Raw genomic sequence first — 27,056 nt, forward strand, 5'->3', positions numbered from 1 at the left:
CATCAGTTAATGCACTTGGCATTTTCCTGTAAAGATTAGAAAAAAAAATGTTAAAAAAACCAAATACAATTCAGATAAATAGTTAAGAAGTTAGATTAGGGCCTCCCGGGTGGCGCAGTGGTTAAGGGCTGTGCCACCAGAGACTCTGGGTTTGCGCCCAGGCTCTGTCGCAACCGCCCGTGACCGGGAGGTCCATGTTGCGATGCACAATTGGCCTAGCGTCATCCGGGTTAGGGAGGGTTTGGCCGGTAGGGATATCCTTGTCTCATCGCGCACCAGTGACTCCTGTGGCTGGCCGGGCGCAGTGCACACTAACCAAGGTTGCCAAGTGCACGGTGTTTCCTCCGACACATTGGTGCGGCTGGCTTCCAGGTTGGATGCGCGCTGTGTTAAGAAGCAGTGCGGCTTGGTTGTGTATCGGAGGAAGCATGACTTTCAACCTTCGTCTCTCCCGAGCCCGTACGGGAGTTGTAGCGATGAGACAAGATAGTAGCTACTAACACTTGGATACCACGAAATTGGGGACCAAAAAGGGGGTAAAACCTTTTTTTTAAAGAAAAGAAAAAAAAGAAAGGAGAAAAAAAAGTTTATTTAACAACTCCTTTGTAAAATAAAGGTTTTAAAATGAAACATGTATGGAAACAGGTGAATTCACAGTCCTCAGTTAGCAGGTTCAAGCCAGCTAAATGGTGGTAAAAATAACAAGCAGAAATTGTTAACAAGTTAGAAAGTATTTAAACACACTTTGCTGTAGGCTACTATTTACTAGTTCACAAAAAAATAATGTATGTCATATAAAATATATTCACCCCACCCAGTATTGTAATCAAAACTTACCAGAAAGCATGTAGTCCTTGGCTCAGACAGTGTAGTAGTGTGGGCTCAACAGCATCTCATTTGTGTGCAAGAATTCACAGTGTATGCAGAGGGCTGACCCTAGAAGACCTAGAATTGCCTTATGTATATCCCACAAAAAAGTTCACTGTTATAAGCTCTTTTTTTAATGAATTTAAGAAAAAATCCTCAAATTCTCTGGCTTAACTTCCCATGGAAAATGTACAGAATTTTTCTCTTTCTTTCTGCAGCTTGCCGTCAGTATAGGGAGGGGATGAGGTCTGTCTGTCAGTATAGGGAGGGATGAGGTCTGTCTGTCAGTTTAGGGAGGGAATGAGGTCTGTCTGTCAGTATAGGGAGGGAATGAGGTCTGTCTGTCAGTATAGGGAGGGGATGAGGTCTGTCTGTCAGTATAGGGAGGGGATGAGGTCTGTCTGTCAGTATAGGGAGGGATGAGGTCTGTCTGTCTCTCTCCCTGCAGCTGTCTGCCAGTATAGGGAAGGGATGAGGTCTGTCTGTCGGTATAGGAAGGGATGAGGTCTGTCTGTCTCTCTCCCTGCAGCTGTCTGACAGTATAGGGAAGGGGTGAGGTCTGTCTGTCAGTATAGGAAGGGATGAGGTCTGTCTGTCTCTCTCCCTGCAGCTGTCTGTCAGTATAGGGAAGGGATGAGGTCTGTCTGTCAGTATAGGGAGGGGAAGAGGTCTGTCTGTCAGTATAGGGAGGGAATGAGGTTTGTCTGTCAGTATAGGGAGGGATGAGGTCTGCCTGTCTCTCTCCCTGCTGCTGGCTGTCAGCATAGGGAGGGATGAGGTCTGTCTGTCTCTCTCCCTGCAGCTGTCTGTTAGTATAGGGAAGGGATGAGGTCTGTCTGTCAGCATAGGGAAGGGATGAGGTCTGTCTGTCAGAATAGGGAAGGAATGAGGTCTGTCTGTCAGTATAGGGAAGGGATGAGGTCTGTCTGTCAGTATAGGGAGGGGAAGAGGTCTGTCTGTCAGTATAGGGAGGGATGAGGTCTGTCTGTCAGTATAGGGAGGGAATGAGGTCTGTCTGTCAGTATAGGGAGGGGATGAGGTCTGTCTGTCAGTATAGGGAGGGATGAGGTCTGTCTGTCTCTCTCCCTGCAGCTGTCTGCCAGTATAGGGAAGGGATGAGGTCTGTCTGTCAGTATAGGAAGGGATGAGGTCTGTCTGTCTCTCTCCCTGCAGCTGTCTGTCAGTATAGGGAAGGGATGAGGTCTGTCTGTCAGTATAGGGAGGGGAATAGGTCTGTCTGTCAGTATAGGGAGGGAATGAGGTTTGTCTGTCAGTATAGGGAGGGATGAGGTCTGCCTGTCTCTCTCCCTGATGCTGGCTGTCAGCATAGGGAGGGATGAGGTATGTCTGTCTCTCTCCCTGCAGCTGTCTGTTAGTATAGGGAAGGGATGAGGTTTGTCTGTCAGTATAGGGAAGGGATGAGGTCTGTCTGTCTGTCAGTATAGGGTGGGAATGAGGTCTGCCTGTCTCTCTCCCTGCTGCTGGCTGTCAGCATAGGGAGGGATGAGGTCTGTCTGTCTCTCTCCCTGCAGCTGTCTGTTAGTATAGGGAAGGGATGAGGTCTGTCTGTCAGTATAGGGAAGGGATGAGGTCTGTCTGTCAGTATAGGGAAGGGATGAGGTCTGTCTGTCAGTATAGGGAGGGGAAGAGGTCTGTCTGTCAGTATAGGGAGGGGATGAGGTCTGTCTATCAGTATATGGATGGATGGGGTCTATCAATCAGTATAGGCAGGGATGAGGTCTGTCCGTCAGTATAGGGAGGGATGAGGTCTGTCTGTCTCTCTCCCTGCAGCTGGTCATCAGACCAGTTTAAATTAAGCATACTGGCGTGTTAGGAGATGGGCCTGCTGACAGGTGTGTGTTTGTGTGTGTACATGTGTGTGTGTGCGTGTGTGTTTGTGTGTGTGTGTGCATGCGTGTGTGTTTGTGCGTGTGTGTGCCTGTGTGCATGCATGTGTGTGCGTGTGTGTTTGTGCGTGTGTGTGCCTGCGTGCATGCGTGTGTGTGTGTGCACCAGGAAGACACACTGATGAAAGACAGGTCAGATGGATTGTGTGTAATAATAATGGAACATTTCTCCTCCAATTACACATCATCTTGCTCAAACCTGGGAATAGTGGTGTTGTAATCAAAGCTCCAGACTCTATAGTATCTCCAAGCTACTAGAGGGCGACTGTCATCAACGGATTTACAGACAAAGGCAGAGATCCAAATCTTAGTGGAAATTCCGATCAGCATATGGAATGGTTTGGAATAGATCCCAGTACCAGGTCATCACGATGTCTAAATCTATATGATGTTTAAATCCAGCCCCTTTATCTTGGGCTTCCAAGATTCACATCTGCCAATGGGATAGATCAGCAGGGAGGAATTGGGGAATTCTCAATATGATCCAATGGGATATTGTCTATCAGTGGTGCGTGTGTTGTATGCATGCACAGACAGACAGACAGACAGACAGACAGACAGACAGACAGACAGACACACACACCTATTAATACACACACTCCTGTGTGTGGTCTTGTCAAGGAGAAAACAAGCTCTACAGTAGGTGGTATGCCCGGTTCCATTCCTGACTAGTATGGCAACGCCTTGAGGGGTATGGCAACGCCTTGAGCCCAGCAGTCATTAAACCGTAAGGCAACCCAGCATCTATGACACGATACACGTCTCTCTGTGACACGCTACCCGTCTGGAAAAACAGGGCTGTCTGAACAAGGCAGCAGACTGTAATGTAAACAGCGCTCTCCTCTCATGTGGTTTGTGGGGATGGATGAAATGCTAACACACTATGCTAATGACCTCCCGTTGGCCTGCTATGGTTGTGTGTGCGTGTGTGTGTGTGAGTGTGTATGTGTGCGTGTGTGCGTGCGTGTGACCGACCATCAGAACCAGCTGGTACTGGGATCCAACCCCCTAATATGGGTTTGACAGAGCCACTCTGACAGAAGGGATTTTTAAGGTTGTGTACATTCTTCACAATCACTGGAAACGGCCATCAAACGGGCCACAAATGTCACTTTGTGTTTTTAACAGAGAGACTTTCTGTTTTATGCAACGTCTCAGCACTGCTTGTCATGTGCAGTCAGTTAGTGTGTTTAGGCTGCTTTTGTCTTCTAGGGCAACAGGATCATTTCTTCCTTTCCCTGTGTATTGTTTTGTGACTCTCCTCCTTACCTGGTCCAGTGACCAGCACAGCCTTCTCTCTCTCTCTCTCTCTCTCTCTCTCTCTCTCTCTCTCTGTCTCTCTCTGTCTCTCTCTGTCTCTCTCTGTCGCTCTCTCTCTGTCGCTCTCTCTCTCTCTCTCTCTCTCTCTCTCTCTCTCTTTCTTTCTCTCTCTCTCTCTCTCTCTCTCTCTCTCTCTCTCTCCCCCCCCCCCCCTAGTGTTATTGGGTTACCGCAGGGCTTCCTGAGATGGGACAGGGGGTTAAGTTAGTTCCTGTGTTCTGCGGCCTGTGGTGCATTCAGGTGAACACTGTGTACCTGGGCTGTTCCCCTTTCAATGCTTGAGTTGACCAGCCAAGTACTACACTGCAACAAGTACTCCTCAACACACACACACACACACACACACACACACACACACACACACACACACACACACACACACACACACACACACACACACACACACACACACACACACACTACTCAGTCCTTACCCACCACATCCACTTCCTCCGTCCTCATCTCATCCATCTTCTCACTTTCCATCACAACGTTCCATCAAAACAGCGAGAGCGCCATGTTTCTCCTCTCCTGTGATGCCCGGGATCTGGTCTGGTCTGTCCAGAGGTAGCAGTTATTCCGGACAGTGACAGTGGAGCAGAGCTCCCTCCAAGACCAACCTGAGCCAAGTGGGACCAGAGCCCATCTCACAACACTCAGAGTTTACGAGCATCGTCATTAGCCCTGAGTGTTCCTCCTCTCCTCTCATTTCCTCTCCTCTCTTTGTCTCTCCATGAAAAGTATTTAATCTCTCCGAACACGCTCGTCTGGCCAAGAGGATCATCATTTCCACTCGTATCTGACTCAGTCTCAGGCTTAATGAATTATTAGAGGAATTAAGCTTGTATGTGCAATTCCTCTAATAATTCCTCTAATAATTCTGAGGAGCTGTAGGCTTCATGGCTGCAGTCTAGACATATGGACAGTCGCACAGCCCTCTAAACATGTCACACAGCCCTCTAAACATGTCACACAGCCCTCTAAACATGTCACACAGCCCTCTAAACATGTCACACAGCCCTCTAAAAATGTCACACAGCCCTCTAAACATGTCACACAGCCCTCTAAACATGTCACACAGCCCTCTAAACATGTCACACAGCACTCTAAACATGTCACACAGCCCTCTAAACATGTCACACAGCCCTCTAAACATGTCACACAGCCCTCTAAACATGTCACACAGCCCTCTAAACATGTCACACAGCCCTCTAAACATGTCACACAGCCCTCTAAACATGTCACACAGCCCTCTAAACATGTCGCACAGCCCTCTAAACATGTCACACAGCCCTCTAAACATGTCACACAGCCCTCTAAACATGTCTAAACATGTCACACAGCCCTCTAAACATGTCACACAGCCCTCCAAACATGTCACACAGCCCTCTAAACATGTCGCACAGCCCTCTAAACATGTCACACAGCCCTCTAAACATGTCTCACAGCCCTCTAAACATGTCACACAGCCCTCTAAACATGTCACACAGCCCTCTAAACATGTCTCACACCCCTCCAAACATGTCACACAGCCCTCTAAACATGTCTCACACCCCTCCAAACATGTTACACAGCCCTCTAAACATGTCTCACGCCCCTCCAAACATGTCTCACACCCCTCCAAACATGTCTCACAGCCCTCTAAACATGTCACACAGCCCTCTAAACATGTCGCACAGCCCTCTAAACATGTCGCACAGCCCTCTAAACATGTCTCACACAGCCCTCTAAACGTCTCACACAGCCCTCTGAACATGTCACACAGCCCTCTAAAAATGTCACACAGCCCTCTAAACATGTCACACAGCCCTCCAAACATGTCACACAGCCCTCTAAACATGTCACACAGCCCTCTAAACATGTCACACAGCCCTCTAAACATGTCACACAGCCCTCTAAACATGTCACACAGCCCTCTAAACATGTCTCACAGCCCTCTAAACATGTCACACAGCCCTCTAAACATGTCACACAGCCCTCTAAACATGTCTCACACCCCTCCAAACATGTCTCACACCCCTCCAAACATGTTACACAGCCCTCTAAACATGTCTCACGCCCCTCCAAACATGTCTCACACCCCTCCAAACATGTCTCACGCCCCTCCAAACATGTCTCACACCCCTCCAAACATGTCTAGTGTTCCAGAGAAGTGTTTAGACTCTCCTGCAGGGAACCATGCAGCGCAGAGAGAGAAGATATGGAGAGGGGAAATATGGAATATTCCAATATAACACCGGATCAACAGTACAGATCCTCCCCAACTTCTAATTTGAAAAACTGATAGCCAGTTAAGATGTTGGTTTGTTATTTTTCTTGGCTATTATGGGATACCCCTCAATCTAATAGTTACGTTCTTCTGCAAATATGAGGGAAGGGAAATCTAGGATCCCTTAATGATAATGTAGCAGAGCTGATTCATCAACCACACACACTCACGCACGCACACACACGCGCATGCACACACACGCACTTACACATGCACACACTGCATAAAGGACATCCCACAGACTTCAGTTCAACATCGAGTTTTGATTTCCATTGGTTGAGTTGTCAATTAATGGGAATTCAACGTGAAATCTACAAAACATTTCACCATGTCATTGGATTTAGGTTAAAACCCCCCGAAATGCACTTATGTGGATGACTTCTTGCAAATCCAATCAGTCTCCCCACATTGATTCAACGTCATTACATAGACTTTTTGGATTTAAATGATGTGGAAACAACATTGTTTCAGCCAGTTTTTGCCCAGTGGGATGAGACCCAAATCATACGGTAATATTAGCCGCCATGCATATCCGCCGCTCAAATTGAACATTTTGGATTTTATTTTATTCCTCTATTCCGCCCTTGGCCGGCACTCTGTCTGGCCGGAGTTTAAGTCACCTCTGTTCCACTTGTTACCACATCACATGTGGTGCTTTCACAGTTGAGCTGCGTAAAATCTGAAGAAAATATTTTTATAGAATATGCTCAAGTCGCTTTGTGATTTTATTATCATTATGTAAATACAGCTGGAGGGATCAGACACGAAGAGAGATCACATGACGTGATGCTCTGATGTGAGGTGGTAGCCTGTTTGAAGAGAGATCACATGACGTGATGCTCTGATGTGAGGTTGTCGCCTGTTTGAAGAGAGATCACATGACGCGATGCTCTGATGTGAGGTGGTAGCCTGTTTGAAGAGAGATCACATGACGTGATGCTCTGATGTGAGGTGGTAGCCTGTTTGAAGAGAGATCTGGATGACGCGATGCTCTGATGTGAGGTGGTAGCCTGTTTGAAGAGAGATCACATGACGTGATGCTCTGATGTGAGGTGGTAGCCTGTTTGAAGAGAGATCTGGATGACGCGATGCTCTGATGTGAGGTGGTAGCCTGTTTGAAGAGAGATCATATGACGCGATGCTCTGATGTGAGGTGGTAGCCTGTTTGAAGAGAGATCACATGACGCGATGCTCTGATGTGAGGTGGTAGCCTGTTTGAAGAGAGATCTGGATGACGCGATGCTCTGATGTGAGGTGGTAGCCTGTTTGAAGAGAGATCATATGACGCGATGCTCAGATGTGAGGTGGTAGCCTGTTTGAAGAGAGATCATATGACGCGATGCTCTGATGTGAGGTGGTAGCCTGTTTGAAGAGACATCTGGATGACGCGATGCTCTGATGTGAGGTGGTAGGCTGTTTGAAGAGAGATCACATGACGCGATGCTCTGATGTGAGGTGGTAGCCTGTTTGAAGAGAGATCTGGATGACGCGATGCTCTGATGTGAGGTGGTAGCCTGTTTGAAGAGAGATCATATGACGCGATGCTCTGATGTGAGGTGGTAGCCTGTTTGAAGAGAGATCTGGATGACACGATGCTCTGATGTGAGGTGGTAGGCTGTTTGAAGAGAGATCACATGACGCGATGCTCTGATGTGAGGTGGTAGCCTGTTTGAAGAGAGATCTGGATGACACGATGCTCTGATGTGAGGTGGTAGCCTGTTTGAAGAGAGATCACATGGCGCGATGCTCTGATGTGAGGTGGTAGCCTGTTTGAAGAGAGATCACATGACGCGATGCTCTGATGTGAGATGGTAGCCTGTTTGAAGAGAGATCACATGACGCGATGCTCTGATGTGAGGTGGTAGCCTGTTTGAAGAGAGATCTGGATGATGCGATGCTCTGATGTGAGGTGGTAGCCTGTTTGAAGAGAGATGCTGCAGAGTCCAAGAGGAAGCATATCTTTCATATCTCTCACATCATCCAAATCATCCAAATCCAAATGTGCTACAATTACAGTTTATTTCACCGTATTCAATGACTACAATATATCATTGTTTCTTCCAGCACACATCAAATCCACTGAGAAAAAAGGAATGCACATCTATTAACTTTTCCCTATCGTTTCCCTAATTGAATCAATCTGATTCCAGAAGTCTGTGTGTGCGTGTGTGTACTGTATTTGTGTATGCTTCTGTGTGCATGCATACATGTTTGAGTGTGTGCGCCATGTTTGTATGTGAGTCATATATTCATGTCGAAGTCGTGTGCGTATGTGTACGTAGCTCCTGCTCCACAATGCCTACCCTGCAGTAACAACAGAACCACAGAACCAGAGTCAGCTGTTTCCTTTGTTTCCTGGCCGGACATTCTTTTCTGTTTCATCTCTGCAGACCCAGGACCAGCCACTGTGACCAGCTCTAACCAGGCCCTATTTTTAGGCCTTCATTAACAAATGGCTCTAATAAAACCAACCCTTTGTTGCTGGGAAACATTAGAATGCTAATCTCCAAATTACCCTGCAATTTCCCAGATATTCCTTGATTGTGTAATGACAGGGTTCGGGTTGGGTTAGCTTGCAGATGTGAGGAGGGAAAACAGGGCCTCTCATCTGTGTTGATATTCCCCGGGACCAACTGACCGGACGGGATAGTTCTTGAAACAGAATCCTCTATAGTACACCTAACTACCCCCTCTCCTCTTTCTTCCATCTTATCTCCTTTCTTCTCCTCTCTCCATGTCCACTTCATCTGCAGGGTCCTCATCTGGCTCCACTTCCTCTGTAGGGTCCTCAACTGACTCCACTTCCTCTGTAGGGTCCTCAACTGGCTCCACTTCCTCTATAGGGTCCTCAGCTGGCTCCACTTCCATTGTAGGGTCTTCACCTTCCTCTGCTTCCTCTGTAAGGTCCTCACCTGGCTCCACTTCTTTTGTAGGGTCCTCACCTGGCTCTATTTCCTCTGTAGGGTCCTCAACTAGCCACTTCCTCTATAGGGTCCTCACCTGGCTCCACTTCCTCTGTAGGGTCCTCACTTGGCTCCACTTCCTCTGTAGGGTCCTCACTTGGCTCCACTTCCTCTATAGGGTCCTCACTTGGCTCCACTTCCTCTGTAGGGTCCTCACTTGGCTCCACTTCCTCTGTAGGGTCCTCACTTGGCTCCACTTCCTCTGTAGGGTCCTCACTTGGCTCCACTTCCTCTGTAGGGTCCTCACTTGGCTCCACTTCCTCTGTAGGGTCCTCACTTGGCTCCACTTCCTCTGTAGGGTCCTCACTTGGCTCCACTTCCTCTGTAGGGTCCTAACCTGGCTCCACTTCCTCTGTAGGGTCCTCACCTGGCTCCACTTCAGTGGCTTCATTGTGTTAGGAGAGCCAGCGGGCCGTCACGCTTCTCTCTCCTATTTCCTTTCTTCTCTCCCATTTCCACCTCCTGTGTTTTTCTTACTATGATTACATCATAAAAACTAGGCTACGTTATAGCTCATGAGACTGTTTGTAGTTTAGATTGAGGTCTCAGCCACAGCCAGGAAATGTAACCCTCCCTAGAGTTCCACAGCCTAGAGTAAATAGAACCCTCCCTAGAGTTCCACAGCCTAGAGTAAATAGAACCCTCTCTAGAGTTCCACAGCCTAGAGTAAATAGAACCCTCCCTAGAGTTCCACAGCCTAGAGTATATAGAACCCTCTCTAGAGTTCCACAGCCTAGAGTAAATAGAACCCTCCCTAGAGTTCCACAGCCTAGAGTAAATAGAACCCTCCCTAGAGTTCCACAGCCTAGAGGAAATAGAACCCTCCCTAGAGTTCCACAGCCTAGAGGAAATAGAACCCTCCCTAGAGTTCCACAGCCCAGAGGAAATAGAACCCTCCCTAGAGTTCCACAGCCCAGAGGAAATAGAACCCTCCCTAGCCTAGAGTTCCACAGCCTAGAGGAAATAGAACCCTCCCTAGCCTAGAGTTCCACAGCCCAGAGGAAATAGAACCCTCCCTAGCCTAGAGTTCCACAGCCTAGAGGAAATAGAACCCTCCCTAGCCTAGAGTTCCACAGCCTAGAGGAAATAGAACCCTCCCTAGCCTAGAGTTCCACAGCCTAGAGGAAATAGAACCCTCCCTAGCCTAGAGTTCCACAGCCTAGAGGAAATAGAACCCTCCCTAGAGTTCCACAGCCTAGAGGAAATAGAACCCTCCCTAGAGTTCCACAGCCTAGAGGAAATAGAACCCTCCATAGAGTTCCACAGCCTAGAGGAAATAGAACCCTCCCTAGAGTTCCACAGCCTAGAGGAAATAGAACCCTCCCTAGAGTTCCACAGCCTAGAGTAAATAGAACCCTCCCTAGAGTTCCACAGCCTAGAGGAAATAGAACCCTCCCTAGAGTTCCACAGCCTAGAGGAAATAGAACCCTCCCTAGCCTAGAGTTCCACAGCCTAGAGGAAATAGAACCCTCCCTAGCCTAGAGTTCCACAGCCTAGAGGAAATAGAACCCTCCCTAGAGTTCCACAGCCTAGAGGAAATAGAACCCTCCCTAGAGTTCCACAGCCTAGAGGAAATAGAACCCTCCATAGAGTTCCACAGCCTAGAGGAAATAGAACCCTCCCTAGAGTTCCACAGCCTAGAGGAAATAGAACCCTCCCTAGAGTTCCACAGCCTAGAGTAAATAGAACCCTCCCTAGAGTTCCACAGCCTAGAGGAAATAGAACCCTCCCTAGAGTTCCACAGCCTAGAGGAAATAGAACCCTCCCTAGAGTTCCACAGCCTAGAGGAAATAGAACCCTCCCTAGAGTTCCACAGCCTAGAGGAAATAGAACCCTCCCTAGAGTTCCACAGCCTAGAGGAAATAGAACCCTCCCTAGAGTTCCACAGCCCAGAGGAAATAGAACCCTCCCTAGAGTTCCACAGCCTAGAGGAAATAGAACCCTCCCTAGAGTTCCACAGCCCAGAGGAAATAGAACCCTCTCTAGAGTTCCACAGCCTAGAGGAAATAGAACCCTCCCTAGCCTAGAGTTCCACAGCCCAGAGGAAATAGAACCCTCTCTAGAGTTCCACAGCCTAGAGGGAATAGAACCCTCCCTAGCCTAGAGTTCCACAGCCTAGAGTAAATAGAACCCTCCCTAGAGTTCCACAGCCTAGAGGAAATAGAACCCTCCCTAGAGTTCCACAGCCTAGAGTAAATAGAACCCTCCCTAGAGTTCCACAGCCTAGAGGAAATAGAACCCTCCCTAGAGTTCCACAGCCTAGAGGAAATAGAACCCTCCCTAGAGTTCCACAGCCTAGAGTAAATAGAACCCTCCCTAGAGTTCCACAGCCTAGAGGAAATAGAACCCTCCCTAGAGTTCCACAGCCTAGAGGAAATAGAACCCTCCCTAGAGTTCCACAGCCTAGAGGAAATAGAACCCTCCCTAGAGTTCCACAGCCTAGAGTAAATAGAACCCTCCCTAGAGTTCCACAGCCCAGAGGAAATAGAACCCTCTCTAGAGTTCCACAGCCTAGAGGAAATAGAACCCTCCCTAGAGTTCCACAGCCTAGAGGAAATAGAACCCTCTCTAGAGTTCCACAGCCTAGAGGAAATAGAACCCTCCCTAGAGTTCCACAGCCTAGAGGAAATAGAACCCTCCCTAGAGTTCCACAGCCTAGAGGAAATAGAACCCTCTCTAGAGTTCCACAGCCTAGAGGAAATAGAACCCTCCCTAGAGTTCCACAGCCTAGAGGAAATAGAACCCTCCCTAGAGTTCCACAGCCCAGAGGAAATAGAACCCTCTCTAGAGTTCCACAGCCTAGAGGAAATAGAACCCTCCCTAGCCTAGAGTTCCACAGCCTAGAGGAAATAGAACCCTCCCTAGAGTTCCACAGCCCAGAGGAAATAGAACCCTCTCTAGAGTTCCACAGCCACATTCAGCAGTGTCATCATCAACATCACCCACAAGTATGAATCAGTGTGCCAAAACATTCCACCAACACTAATTGTTATGTTATGAAATACACTTGATTATAATACCAGCATGTTGTTTACAGCCATGTTAATGTAAGAGCAGAGCCTCATCAGCCTGCCTGTCTGGCTGCCACAGTGACAGGTGCAGCTGGCCTACACCATTCAGCCTCATTAACCCAGGCTAGATTCCTGACACTACTCTGAGCTGCACCGCGCTCGTTACTCCCTCCCAACACGCCACGCATTGAACCGCACATTATCACCAAATTAACACCTCCCAGTCCATTCCACCACAGCTCTCACAGGTCCTCTAGTCTACTACTGCCTCACTCTCTGCTACGCCCCTCTCATTGCCGTGGCCTTCTCACTGCCATGGCCCTCTTACTGCCACGCCCCTCTTACTGCCACAGCCCTATCATTGCCAAGCCCCTCTCACTGCCATGGCCCTCTCACTGCCATGGCCCTCTCACAGCCACGGCCCTCTCACTGCCATGGCCCTCTCACTGCCACGGCCCTCTTACTGCCACGGCTCTCTTACTGCCACGGCCTTCTCACTGCCACGCCCCTCTCACTGCCACGGCCCTCTCACTGCCACGGCCCTCTCACTGCCACGGCCCTCTCACTGCCACGGCCCTCTCACTGCCACGGCCCTCTCACTGCCACGCCCCTCTCACTGCCACGCCCCTCTCACTGCCACGCCCCTCTCGCTGCCACACCCCTCTCACTGCCACACCCCTCTCACTGCCATAACACTTTGGGTCAGTTTGAAAGGTTCCGGTGAGCAGGGGTGGGGGTGGCTCCAGTAAGGCTACTTACAGTAGAGCCTAAGTCTGTGACAGAGAAGGCCCATGTCTGTCTGTCTCTCTGTCTGTCAGCACTCTGTCCATTCGTAATGTTAAACAAGCACAGCAACCTGCAGAGAGGCTGTGGGAGCCTGCCCCATTAAACACACTCACTCAGGCATTGCTGTGCATGGGAACTAGCTACTTCACAGAGAGACACAGAGAGAAGGAGAAAACGAGAGAGAGAGAAGAACTTGGACAGAGAGAATCAGAGAGATACAGGTTGTGAATTTGTTGACAGAGTCTCACCAGTCAGTCAGAGGGAGACTCATTATAATAGTTTCTACCCCTACACAGCTCCAGCCTCCAACTGTGTCGCGTGCAGAGATATTAGATTGGACAGATGTGAATAGTTCCTTCTGCCTGTCTCATCTCTGGTAATGAAACATAGGCTGCATCACAAATAGCACCCTATTCCCTATACACAGTAGCGCACTACTTTTGAAAAGGGCTCTGGTCAAAAGTAGTGCACTATGTAGGGAAAATAGTGCCATTTAGGATGCAGACAGAGAGGAGAGCTGCTGTGGTCAGGTATTAATAACTCCATGATGTTACCTGTCTGATACTACTGCCCTCAGGTCTTCAGTAATAATATCATTATTATTATTATTATTACTCATAGATGAACTGTCATTAGTCATTTGATATTTTCTTCTTAAATGTAAAACCCCACTTTTCTACCTGCCAATGTGTATGTCTTGATGGTGGCACAACCCAGTAAGAGTCTCCTCTGTCTCCTGTCTACAGGGTCTGATTTCCCCCACGACCCCAGTGTTGTGGCCCCCTCCACTTGGAACAGCTCAGGTGAGAGATAACATGTCTAACAGACAGCAACACAATGATGTACACACAAACACAATGATGTACTCACAAACACACAATGGTGTACACACAAACACAATGATGTACACACAAACACAATGATGTACACACAAACACAATGATGTACACACAAACACACAATGATGTACACACAAACACAATGATGTACACACAAACACACAATGGTGTACACACAAACACAATGATGTACACACAAACACAATGATGTACACACAAACACACAATGATGTACACACAAACACAATGATGTACACACAAACACAATGATGTGCACACAAACACACAATGGTGTACACACAAACACAATGATGTACACACAAACACAATGATGTACACACAAACACAATGATGTACACACAAACACAATGATGTACACAGAAACACACAATGATGTACACACAAACACAATGATGTACACACAAACACAATGATGTACACACAAACACACAATGGTGTACACACAAACACAATGATGTACACACAAACACAATGATGTACACACAAACACAATGATGTACACACAAACACAAAATGAAGTACACAAAAAACTATGACACACACACACAGTGGTGTACACAGACAGACAGACAGACAGACAGACAGACAGACAGACAGACAGACAGACAGACAGACAGACAGTTAAACAAACAAACCAAGATAAACCTTTTAGAAGGATACCGTTGTGACCTCCCAGATAGAGATGTGGATGGGATTAAGAAGAACCAGTGGGTGGACTTGTTACTCTGATCACGATAAGACCAACCAATGGGTGGACTTGTTACTCTGATCACGATAAGACCAACCAATGGGTGGACTTGTTACTCTGATCATGATAAGACCAACCAATGGGTGGACTTGTTACTCTGATCATGATAAGACCAACCAATGGGTGGACTTGTTACTGTGATGACGATAAGACCAACCAATGGGTGGATTTGTTACTGTGATGACGATAAGACCAACCAATAGGTGGATTTGTTACTGTGATGACGATAAGACCAACCAATAGGTGGATTTGTTACTGTGATGACGATAAGACCAACCAATAGGTGGATTTGTTACTGTGATGACGATAAGACCAACCAATAGGTGGATTTGTTACTGTGATGACGATAAGACCAACCAATGGGTGGACTTGTTATGGCGATAGCTGTGATGCTGATTATTTGGCCAGTTATGTGAATGTTGTACTCCATGCACTCTGGCCCAGGACCAACAACACTGGAATCCTGTGTTGTTTGTTTATGTATATCAGCTGTTCCACTCCACTATTCCTTCAACACAGAGGCTAAGATTGTATTCATGCCACGGCAGAAGGAGTCCTGTACTGTTTGTATCTCAGCATCCCTCCACTCCACTATTTTTAGCCTACAACACAGTGGCTAGCTAGCTAACATATGTCTCTGTTATCTGATGGAAGGATGCTGATTGGCCAGTGTTGCTTCTAGAGGCAGGGTTGGTTTTGATTCGTCGAGCACACAGCATTCAGGTCCTATGAAAGCAGCCGGGTCTCTCTGCATGCTCCACTGGAACAATGTCATCTTTGTGAAATAGATTCATATTGTGGTTGTCTGACGTTAGTTTACAGCTACATAAACCTGAGTTTACTTCCTGGGGTTTTCCAATAGACTGAGTGTACCAAACAACATTATGAACACCTGCTCTTTCCATGACATAGACTGACCAGGTGAGTCCTGGTGAAAGCTATGATCCCTTATTGATGTCACCTGTTAAATCCAATCAAATCGCTGTAGATGAACGGGAGGAGACAGATTAAAGAAGGATTTTTAAGCCTTGAGATAATTGAGACATGGATTGTGTATTTGTGTCATTCAGAGGTTAAACTGGCAAGACAAAAGATTGAAGTGCCTTTGAACGGGGCATGGTAGTAGGTATCAGGTGCACCGTTTTGTGTCAAGAACTGCAATACTGCTGGGTTTTTCACGCTCAACAGTTTCCCGTGTGTGTCAAGAATGGTTCACCACTCAAAAGACAACTTGACACAACTGTGGGAAACACTTTGGAGTCAACATGGACCAGCATCCCTATGGAATGCTTTCGACACCTTGTAGAGTCCATGCCCCGACAAGGCTGTTCTGAGGGCAACTAAATATTAGGAAGGTGTTCTTAATGTTTTGTACACTCAGTGTAAATATTTATGTATGTCACTGGGTTTTCCACACCTTGTAGTGAGGCGGAGTTGGCAGGCGATAGACTGTACAGTACAGTACAGTATGACACTGGTGTGGTGTGGTGAGGAAGACAGATATTATAACTCTGTATCACCCACACGGTTACATTTAAGCAATAAGGGGGTGTGGTATATGGCCAATATACCACGGCTAAGGGCTGTTTTGCACGACGCAACGCTGAGTGCCTGGATACAGCCATTAGCCATGGTATATTAGCCATATACCACACCCCCGAGGTGCTTATTGCTATTATAAACTGGTTACCAACATAATTAGAGCAGTAAAAATACATGTTTTGTCATATCTGTGGTATACAGTCTGATATACCATGGCTGTCAGCCAATCAGCATTCAGGGCTCGAACCACCCAGTTTATAACATGGAATATTATAGTGAGAGTACAAAGAGATTGTAAACTTAGTGTGCTTCTAATGTGTTTGGCTGATCTTGATTGTATAAGTTTCATTCATAGCTTTCACACACACACACACACACACACACACACACACACACACACACACACACACACACACACACACACACACACACACACACACACACACACACACACACACACACACAGTCTCTCTCTCTTAGCAGCTATTTTGCTTATAATATGGATTCAGAGCTTCACCTTTGCCAGAGCTGGCTACAGTGGAGTGCAGGGCCAGGCAGCTCGGCATCACTCCCATGTTATGTTAGCTGTGCTCCAGGTCAGGTTTCTAGTCTGTCTACTGCTGTGTGGGCCAGGCCAGCAGAATTTCTATGGCAGTATTAGACTGTATTAACCAATGACTCACTAACAGTAGCACACACAGAGGTAGGATGCTTCTGAAGGGGGATTTGGGTGGGTTTGACATGTGTCTGTGTACGTGTGTGTGTGTGTGTGTGTGTGTGTGTGTGTGTGTGTGTGTGTGTGTGTGTGTGTGTGTGTGTGTGTGTGTGTGTGTGTGTGTGTGTGTGTGTGTGTGTGTGTGTGTGTGTGTGTGTGTGTGTGTGTGTGTGTTAGAACTAGCAGTGGGTCTGGGGCTGATTAGGTGTTTTATTCCTGTCAAGAGAAGCACCTCGGAATAAATCTTCTGCACCCTTTCATTTCCAGCTGGGTAATTTCCCCCCTCTCAGACACGGGTCCAAACAACGCCACAGTAATAAAGAGAGTGGTGATGATGGGAACAATTTAGCAATCTGGTGATATTAAAGAAACGTCATGAGCCAGGCTGGGTTTTGGTTTCAGAGGGATTGGGTTGCCAATCACTACAACACTCCACACAAGACAATTAGGGGAAGAATGGGCTTGTTGTACAAACATTGGCAGGACATCGCTTTCCTCCTCTCTCCTCCTCTCTCCTCTTTTCCAGCTCTATTATCTATAATTAAGGCAGTCAGGGGAGTGTGCAGACAGACCCACACACACACACAGACTGTCATCTCAGGAGTGTGTGCTTAGACAGCTCTCTATATGGTGCCTGACTGTGAGAGATCTTGACCTCTGAAGAGGAGAGTGGTGGAGTGCTCATCCTATCAGACGTGTTCAGATATGAGTCACACGTCACTGGCAGATGAGGTACCACTACACATAGCATAGCCCTGGCACATAGACACCGGACTAGCCACGGTTAGCCTAGCATCACTGCCATGTAGTTTTGTCTGGTCACAATAGTAGGGAAACTTAAATGCTAGATCTATAGTCTCATGTTATATTTATTTAGTCCGCTATGAGAGTTATGAATTGTTATACTGTGTTGGGATCAAATGAATGCAGACTCTTTCTCTGCTGTACAGGTCAGGTCAGACAAATCGTCTGTTTGTGCAGTCAGTGACTTGTGTTTTTGTGATTTCCAACAGACTTCTCTCAGAATGCTACAGTAAATGGCTGGAGCCAGCCATACGTATGGAGGCAGCCATACGGAGCACTGCAACTCTCAGAGGCAGTTAAAAACATGCATGGAGAAACAATCCAAACCCCTCTATCATAAACAGTTTGAAGTATTTGTTCACTGTTTTGTAAATAGATTATTTTGAGCTATAAAGCACATGTTGTCGTCATATTCTCCATCTCTCTCTTTCTCTCTCTCTCTCACTCTCTCCCTCTCTCTCTCACTCTCTCTCCCTCTCTCTCTCACCCTCTCTCGCTCTCTCTCTCCGTCTCTCTCTCTCCGTCTCTCTCTCTCTCTCTCTCTCTCTCTCTCTCTCTCTCTCTCTCCCTCTCTCTTTATTTTTAACCCTTATTTTACCAGGTAAGTTGACTGAGAACACATTGTCATTTACAGCAACGACCTGGGGAATAGTGACAGGGGAAAGGAGGGGTGATGAATGTGCCAATTGAAAGCTGGGGGTGATTAGGTGGCCATGATGGTATGAGAGCCAGATTGGGAATTTATCCAGGACACCGGGGTTAACACCCCTACTCTTACGATAAGTGCCATGGGATCTTTAGTAACCACAGTGAGTCAGGACACCCGTTTAAAGTCCCACCCGAAAGACGGCACCCCAATCATTCTTTAGACCAAAGGAAATGTGCCTCCTACTGGCCCTCCACTGACATTGGTTGTTTCTTTTATGCCTTTTTGAAACAGTTTCCACGAAATAGTGGGGTTGTGAAGGGCCAACCAGAGGATCCCCAGCACCATCGGAAATGCATGTGAATCAATGAGGAAGAGACTAATTCTTTCCTCGTGACCCTCCTGCGTTACCATGTCCAGTGGGGCCGTGGACTCCCTGACTACCCCTGACCCTAATGGTCGACTATCTAGGGAGTGAACATGGAATGGTTTGTCCATCCAAACCAGGGGAATCCCTAACCTATGCGCAAAACCGCGGTCCATGAAATTCTCCGCTGCGCCTGAATCTACTAGTGCCTTATGCTAGGAATGGGGAAAAAACTCAGGGCAAGAGATTAACACATACATGTGACCAATAGGGGGGTCTGTGTGAGCCTGGTGCTGACTCACCTGGGGTGCCCGAACAGTACTTGGCCTGCCGTCTCGACTCCCAGACGAGCTCCTCCAGCACCGGTTGGCAGTGTGCCCTCTCCGACCACACCCGTTGCAGGAGGAGGCTCCTCCTCCATTCACCCTCGCTGTAGCACCCCCTATCTCCATGGGGGTTGGAGGCGCTGGGGGGGGGGTGGAACTAACAGGACCCGATCCGGATGCCCGCTCGTAGCCAGCAAGTTGTCCAACCCGATGGACATGTCCACTAGCTGGTCCAGGGTGAGGGTAGCATCTCTACGTGCTAGCTCCCTGCGGACGTCCTCATGTAGGCTGCACCTAAAGTGGTCAATCAGGGCCCTGTCGTTCCACCCTGCGCCTGCGGCCAATGTCCTGAACTCCAGTGCGAAGTCTTGAGCGCTCCTCCTCTCCTGCCGTAGATGAACACGGCCCGGAAACTGCGGGTGAACTCTGGGTAGTGGTCCCTCGCCAAGTCTGGTCCATCCCAGACCGTGTTGGCCCACTCCAGAGCTTTGCCGGACAGGCAGAAGACAAGGGTGTTCACGCTCTCACCTCCCGAAGGAGTCGGGTGCACGGTTTCCAGGTAAAGCTCCTGCTGGAGCAAAAAACCCTTGCACCCGGCAGCTGTCCCGTCGTACTCCCTCGGGAGCGCGAGCTGAACACCATTTGTGTATTAAGCCACTAATTCCATAAATCCAGGGATGAGAGAAGGACAGTAGGACGATGAGAAAATCTATATACTGCTCAACCCTTCTGAGGGGCCCCTGCGTTGAGGGTCAGGGTGGCAGATGTATTGTTGCCTACCATTACCACCTGGGGGCGGCCCGCCAGGAAGTCCAGGATCCAATTGCAGATGGAGGTGTTCAGTCCCAGGGTCCTTAGCTTAGTAATGAGATTGGAGGATACAATAGTGTTGAACGCAGAGCTGTAGTCAATGAACACTATTCTCACATAGGTGTTCCTCTTGCCCAGTTGGGAAAGGGCAGTGTGGAGTGCAATAGAGATTGTGTCATCTGTGGATTTATTGGGGCGGTATGTGAATTGGAGTGGGTACTTCATTCTATAACTAGAGGACTCCTGATTTCTCCAGGAGTGATAAGTGTAATTTGTGTCTAGTACTGCGTCTTTGCTAGCTAGGTCCATCTATCTTAGGTGCTGCCTGTCTTCCCAGTAGCCTACTTGGTGTGTGAACTGCTGACTGCTCATAACTTGCGGATGATTGTTGACACATCAACCAGGATCAAGGGGCAGAGCAATATGTAACTTGTTTTGGTAATCAGTGGCTGTATTGGAGTGGGAGGGGTTTCTCCTCTGCTAGGCAATCAGCAATTAGTACAGGGAGGTTTGCTCTTCACCTCTGCTAAGCAATCAGCAATTAGTACAGGGAGGTGTGCTCTTCACCTCTGCTAGGCGACTAGCAAGTAGTGTTAGTACTTCAGCCTCCCCTGGTTTCTCAGTGGCAGCTGTAAGCGGTGGTCATGTCAGTGGCGGTCAAAACTAAGACCATCGCCGAAAGAAAGACTGTTCTGCCAAGTTGTTCTGGGGAGTTGTTGGAGGAAGGATACTCTCACCTGAGTATCTTCAAATTAACTAGTTATTCACAGATGGTCTCATTTTGCTCTTTTGTAGCTTTAGCAACTATGTGTCTGTGGCTTTACAGACTTTCCCCACCCCTTGGCTGCAACCCTTCTAATTTAGTGTTCCATGTGGAATTCCTGGTCTCTGGCAGCATTTGGAACTGCTGATCTGCGGTCAAGAATGCTGAGTTCATTTTGCTGTTCATTAGAGCTACTCATCTTGTTGGCTGACGAAAAGTAAATGTGGACAGCTCTTCCAATATCTTCGTTATGCGCCTCGGAATTGGATAACAATGTGCTCAATTGCGTCCCCGATGTGTCTGTCTTCACTTGTATCCTGTGAGAAAGATCCGATGTGAGAGGTGCTTCGGCATGCATCCGGGAGAAGGGAATTATTAAGCATTAAGCATATAGGAGTACATGTTTCTTTGTTAACCGCTCAACACAGAATAGGGGCGGTATGTGCGGACTCCCTCATCTTTTGGAAAATATATCCTTTCTATAATATACTGTAATATAATGCCTTGGAACTCTAAGCATATCTGTTCAATGAACTAGTGTAGCACACAGCCATATGGCATAGCCAGATCAGGGCATAACATAAGGACAACTCAGACTATTGTTCTACTGAAATAGACTAGATTTTCTTCATATCGTGTTTCTTTAGACCTGTCTAAAATAAATAATTTACTGTGAACGTGTAGGCTATATTACATGGATTTATTATACTTTTTTCAAATGTAGATGTTCCAATGGTCTGCATCAGTGTAGAAGCCAGGAGATGCTAAATGTGTTTATGTTCATTAACGGTTAATTACCATGAGACTGGCAGTTATTTGCTTGACAATCACCTGGTGACACAATTTCATGACCGCTGCAGCCATAAGCATTACAGCATTTGTTAAATGCAGCATTCGTCATCACAGCATTTGTAATACATTGTTATGAGAGATGGGGAGAGAGGGAGAGGGAGGGAGACTGAGAAATAGAGGTAAAGGTTGACCTTGATGCCTATAGCCAATACTGCACAGAGCACAGAGCAGGAAGTGTTTCTGAGGTGTGTAGTTGGACAGAAATCAGCTAGCTCTGCTCTGCACCTCTGGGTCACTGAGACTTCCTGTCATGTGACCACATAGAACACATGGAACACTCAAAATTCACACACTGAAAATAATATAGGCCTACACACTACATACTTCATAGAAGCCCAAGATGTATTGGTACAGTATATCTGTATTATACAAATAGACACAGACACACATGCAAACACACACAGATATTAATATTTTTTATTTTGGAGTTGTGTGTCTGTTCTGTTGAGTTATGGAATCTAGCAGAGCCAGGAATGTGTTCCACACTGGGAGTCCCTGGCAAGGAGCTAGTTTAGTTCCCATAGGCACTCTGAGTCTGTGTGGACCAAGCATACTGCATCACTAACACTAGCTATTGTCACGTTCTGACCTTTATTTCCCTTGTTTTGTCGTTATTTAGTATGGTCAGGGCGTGAGTTGGGGTGGGCAGTCTATGTTTGTTTTTCTATGATTTGGGGATTTGTATGTTTCGGCCTAGTATGGTTCTCAATCAGAGGCAGGTGTCATTAGTTGTCTCTGATTGAGAATCATACTTAGGTAGCCTGGGTTGCACTGTTTGTTTGTGGGTGATTGTCTATGTTAGTTGCTTGTGTCATCACAGTTCTCATTATAGCTTCACGGTCGTTATTTGTTTATTGTTTTGTATAGTGTGTTTCAGTGTTCAGTGTTTTCTTTATTAAATTTCATTATGAACACATACCACGCCGCATTTTGGTCCTCCAATCCTTCTCGCCTCTCCTCTTCAGATGAAGAGGAGGAAGTCTGTGACAGCTATCACTAGCAAAAAAACGTTTAGGTAGCTAACGTGATTCTTCTTACATGCACTACTAAAGTTAAAAATCATTGGAATAATGTGAACATGGGCGAGAGGGAGTTTCCTTCTACCAGTCTCGGTGCTATATTCCTTTCAAAAGTTCAGTGGTGTAGTGGAGGGTATACGCAGGTACACGCCGGAAACCCATGTGGGCTTTACGTGTACTCACTGATGCATATAGTGTAGTGTAGGTATACGATTTATCAATTATGTAGTACAATAGAGAAATCAGACACAAAGTAGTCTACACAATCGCTAAACACGTGAAATATATTCACGTGCGCTACACACCTAGTCTCAGCAGAATATCATCTGTCATGCAGAAAGAGCACATAGCTCTCAGCTTTGTTGTTGCTTGGAGCAGATCACAGATGAATGATATCGGTAGCGGGTAGTTTATGTAGGAAAGACGTTTCAACTGATGATATCTACCAGTAAATGCTAACTAAGGCAACAATGGGTATGCAAACCAGGTGTTGAAAAATGTAGGCTCGAAGTCTTGGTTGAATATTTGCGATGTGCAATTCAGTCATCATGCGCTGTTTGAATGAACATTTTGAAAGGCTGTCCCCAAAAAATCTTCCCAATTAAATGTTGACTGCATGGTAGGCCTACCTGACACAATGCTATAAAGATGATTTGTATCGATCACATGTACTCTGTAGGCCTATTGTACAGTAGCCTACAGAAACACCGCTAGCAAGGTCTCTTGTTCGATCCGCAATTGAATTAAAGGGCAACTAGACCATTATCATAATTTTAAAAAATATAGAACAGAATTTTTCAAACACGGCGCCGTTCCTTCACCAGGCATTAGAGTATACCCAATTCTCCAGGTACCACTACACCACTGTCCAAGTCACATTCAGACTGACTTAATCATTTAAACCTAACCTATAACCTGACCCATCACCTTATGTATTACTGCCCCAAGTTGCAAGAAGTGGCATCACAAAAAACACCCAAAAACTAGAGAACACAAATGGCTCATAGTCTTTCCATCCAACCATTTCATGCGGATTAATTATGACGCATAACAAAACAACAGGCCTGATGGAAACAGCAAATTTGCCTGTAAAATTTCCCAATATGGACAAAACAAAATACGCTGTATAATTGTGGATAATGTTTTGATCTGTGAAATAGATTATGGGACAATTTTGGTGTAAATGTTATGCACAAATGTTATGCTCAGAAATAACCATCACGTTGAAGTAAGCTTGGAGTCACCCGACGATATGTTCCGTTGTACCAACACGACATGGAAAGACATGAAGAGTTTTTAGACAGATTAAATAAGTTATGATGAATGTCATAATTTATTTCATAACTTCAAAACTTATGGTGGTTAAGTGCACAGTGATGTGCTTCATGCAAATATCTGATAAATAACTTATGATGGTTAAACTTATGGTGGTTAAGTGCACAGTGATGTGCTTCATGCAAATATCTGATAAATAACTTATGGTGGTTAAGTGCACAGTGATGTGCTTCATGCAAATATCTGATAAATAACTTATGGTGGTTAAGTGCACAGTGATGTGCTTCATGCAAATATCTGATAAATAACTTATGGTGGTTAAACTTATGGTGGTTAAGTGCACAGTGATGTGCTTCATGCAAATATCTGATAAATAACTTATGGTGGTTAAACTTATGGTGGTTAAGTGCACAGTGATGTGCTTCATGCAAATATCTGATAAATAACTTATGGTGGTTAAACTTATGGTGGTTAAGTGCACAGTGATGTGCTTCATGCAAATATCTGATAAATAACTTATGGTGGTTAAGTGCACAGTGATGTGCTTCATGCAAATATCTGATAAATAACTTATGGTGGTTAAGTGCACAGTGATGTGCTTCATGCAAATATCTGATAAATAACTTATGGTGGTTAAGTGCACAGTGATGTGCTTCATGCAAATATCTGATAAATAACTTATGGTGGTTAAACTTATGGTGGTTAAGTGCACAGTGATGTGCTTCATGCAAATATCTGATAAATAACTTATGGTGGTTAAACTTATGGTGGTTAAGTGCACAGTGATGTGCTTCATGCAAATATCTGATAAATAACTTATGGTGGTTAAACTTATGGTGGTTAAGTGCACAGTGATGTGCTTCATGCAAATATCTGATAAATAACTTATGGTGGTTAAGTGCACAGTGATGTGCTTCATGCAAATATCTGATAAATAACTTATGGTGGTTAAGTGCACAGTGATGTGCTTCATGCAAATATCTGATAAATAACTTATGGTGGTTAAGTGCACAGTGATGTGCTTCATGCAAATATCTGATAAATAACTTATGGTGGTTAAACTTATGGTGGTTAAGTGCACAGTGATGTGCTTCATGCAAATATCTGATAAATAACTTATGGTGGTTAAACTTATGGTGGTTAAGTGCACAGTGATGTGCTTCATGCAAATATCTGATAAATAACTTATGGTGGTTAAACTTATGGTGGTTAAGTGCACAGTGATGTGCTTCATGCAAATATCTGATAAATAACTTATGGTGGTTAAACTTATGGTGGTTAAGTGCACAGTGATGTGCTTCATGCAAATATCTGATAAATAACTTATGGTGGTTAAACTTATGGTGGTTAAGTGCACAGTGATGTGCTTCATGCAAATATCTGATAAATAACTTATGGTGGTTAAACTTATGGTGGTTAAGTGCACAGTGATGTGCTTCATGCAAATATCTGATAAATATCAAGGGTATTATTTGAATGCGGGAGACATGATGATCAGTGACTGTTGCCAATTATCAAAAGGATCTTATCCATCCCCCATCATGTATTTATTTATGCTGATTTTAGAATATTTGCATAAAAATCCATCACAATTGGATGGAAACCTAGCCCATAAATCTAAAACTGAAACAAAATAAAATAAATATGAAAATGAAATATATTTATACAACTTAATCTAAATAAAAACGAACAAATCAGGTCTGAAAACTAACAGAAACTAAACAGAATTTAAAAAACAAACATAAATGAATAGAAATAAAAACGAATTTATGAACACAAAACTATAATAACCTTGCTACACACCCACAAACAGGTCCAGTGTTTTGCTGTGTATCTCGCTGTAGAATGCTGGACTGTCCTGTTCATGTTGACCCACCAGTAAGACCAGGCAACTTCTGGAGAGGAGAGGGAAGTTCCAAGGTTTTATATGACTTTAGTGCTCCTGAAAACCCCTCTGGCAACACATAGACATGAAGACACAGACATGAAGACACAGACATGAAGACACAGACATGAACACACAGACATGAAGCCACAGACATGAACACACAGACATGAACACACAGACATGAAGACACAGACATGAACACACAGACATGAACACACAGACATGAACACACAGACATGAACACATAGCCATGGTGAAACGGCTGATCATTTGTGACCACAGCGGCAACCACAAAATATCTTGTGAAGGATTCCAACCCGGCAGTTGGAGTGAGTTTATTGTGCACACACACACACTTTGGCTCACACACACACACACACACACACACACACACACACACACACACACACACACACACACACACACACACACACACACACTCACACACACACACACACACACACACACACACACACACACACACACACACACACACACACAGATTAGAGTCATTTATGAGAAGTGTTATTCAGAGATGGAAAAAGAATGGAGCTTCAGGGGGAGTTAAACCATAGAGATGTGGGAGAGTTGAAACCTTGTTTGAGGAGGGTCCAGATGACTGAACTCAAGGTTGTGGTAAAAGCCTTGGATGTCTTCTCAGTACAGTCAGATTGAGCTTTTAGAACTTTTAGAAATAATAATTCATCTTTTCAGCTGGCCATTCCATTAGTGGATGTGTTTATTGCTTAATCCTTTCATATAAATTGAATGATTACAATTCATAACAGTTCTCTGTTGATCTGATTTGTCTCAGGATGTACACTGTACTTAGTAAAGGTTACTGGATAAACACCCACTTCTCATACTCTATGCCTATATAAATATGTTGTACCGTTCTGACCCCAAGGAATATCTTCATCTATTATTGTTATGGGACTAATACACTGAATGTACAAAACATTAAGAACACCTTCCTACCATTGAGTCGTCATCCCCCTTTCCTTCCCCCTTTGCGTTCAGAACAGACTCAATTCAGTTTCTCTTGTGTATCAAGAATGGTCTACCACCCAAATGACATCCAGCCAACTGGACAACTGTGGGAAGCATTTGGAGTCAACATGGGCCAGCATCCCTGTGGAACGCTTTTGACACCTTCTAGAGTCTATGCATGGACTCTAGAAGGTATCAAAAACACAGCTGTTCAAAGACACTTCAGTGTTTTGTCTTGCCCATTCACCCTCTGAATGGCACACAGACACAATCCATGTCTCAATTGTCTCAAGGCTTCTTTAGCCTGTCTCCTCCCCTTAATCTACAC

General features: G+C 45.8%; 1 protein-coding gene across 1 annotated transcript in view; it reads left to right on the forward strand.

Annotated features, from left to right (window-relative positions):
* Positions 1–27,056, forward strand: part of LOC109901619 (inactive tyrosine-protein kinase transmembrane receptor ROR1) — a 232,349-nt gene that overhangs the window by 144,452 nt on the left and 60,841 nt on the right. The window contains exon 2 of the mRNA XM_031838035.1: positions 13,870–13,926. Within this exon, the coding sequence (XP_031693895.1) occupies positions 13,870–13,926 (57 nt within the window). The remainder of the gene's footprint in view (positions 1–13,869; positions 13,927–27,056) is intronic.

The sequence above is a fragment of the Oncorhynchus kisutch genome, linkage group LG13 (assembly GCF_002021735.2).
Source record: "Oncorhynchus kisutch isolate 150728-3 linkage group LG13, Okis_V2, whole genome shotgun sequence".
NCBI lineage: Eukaryota > Metazoa > Chordata > Actinopteri > Salmoniformes > Salmonidae > Oncorhynchus > Oncorhynchus kisutch.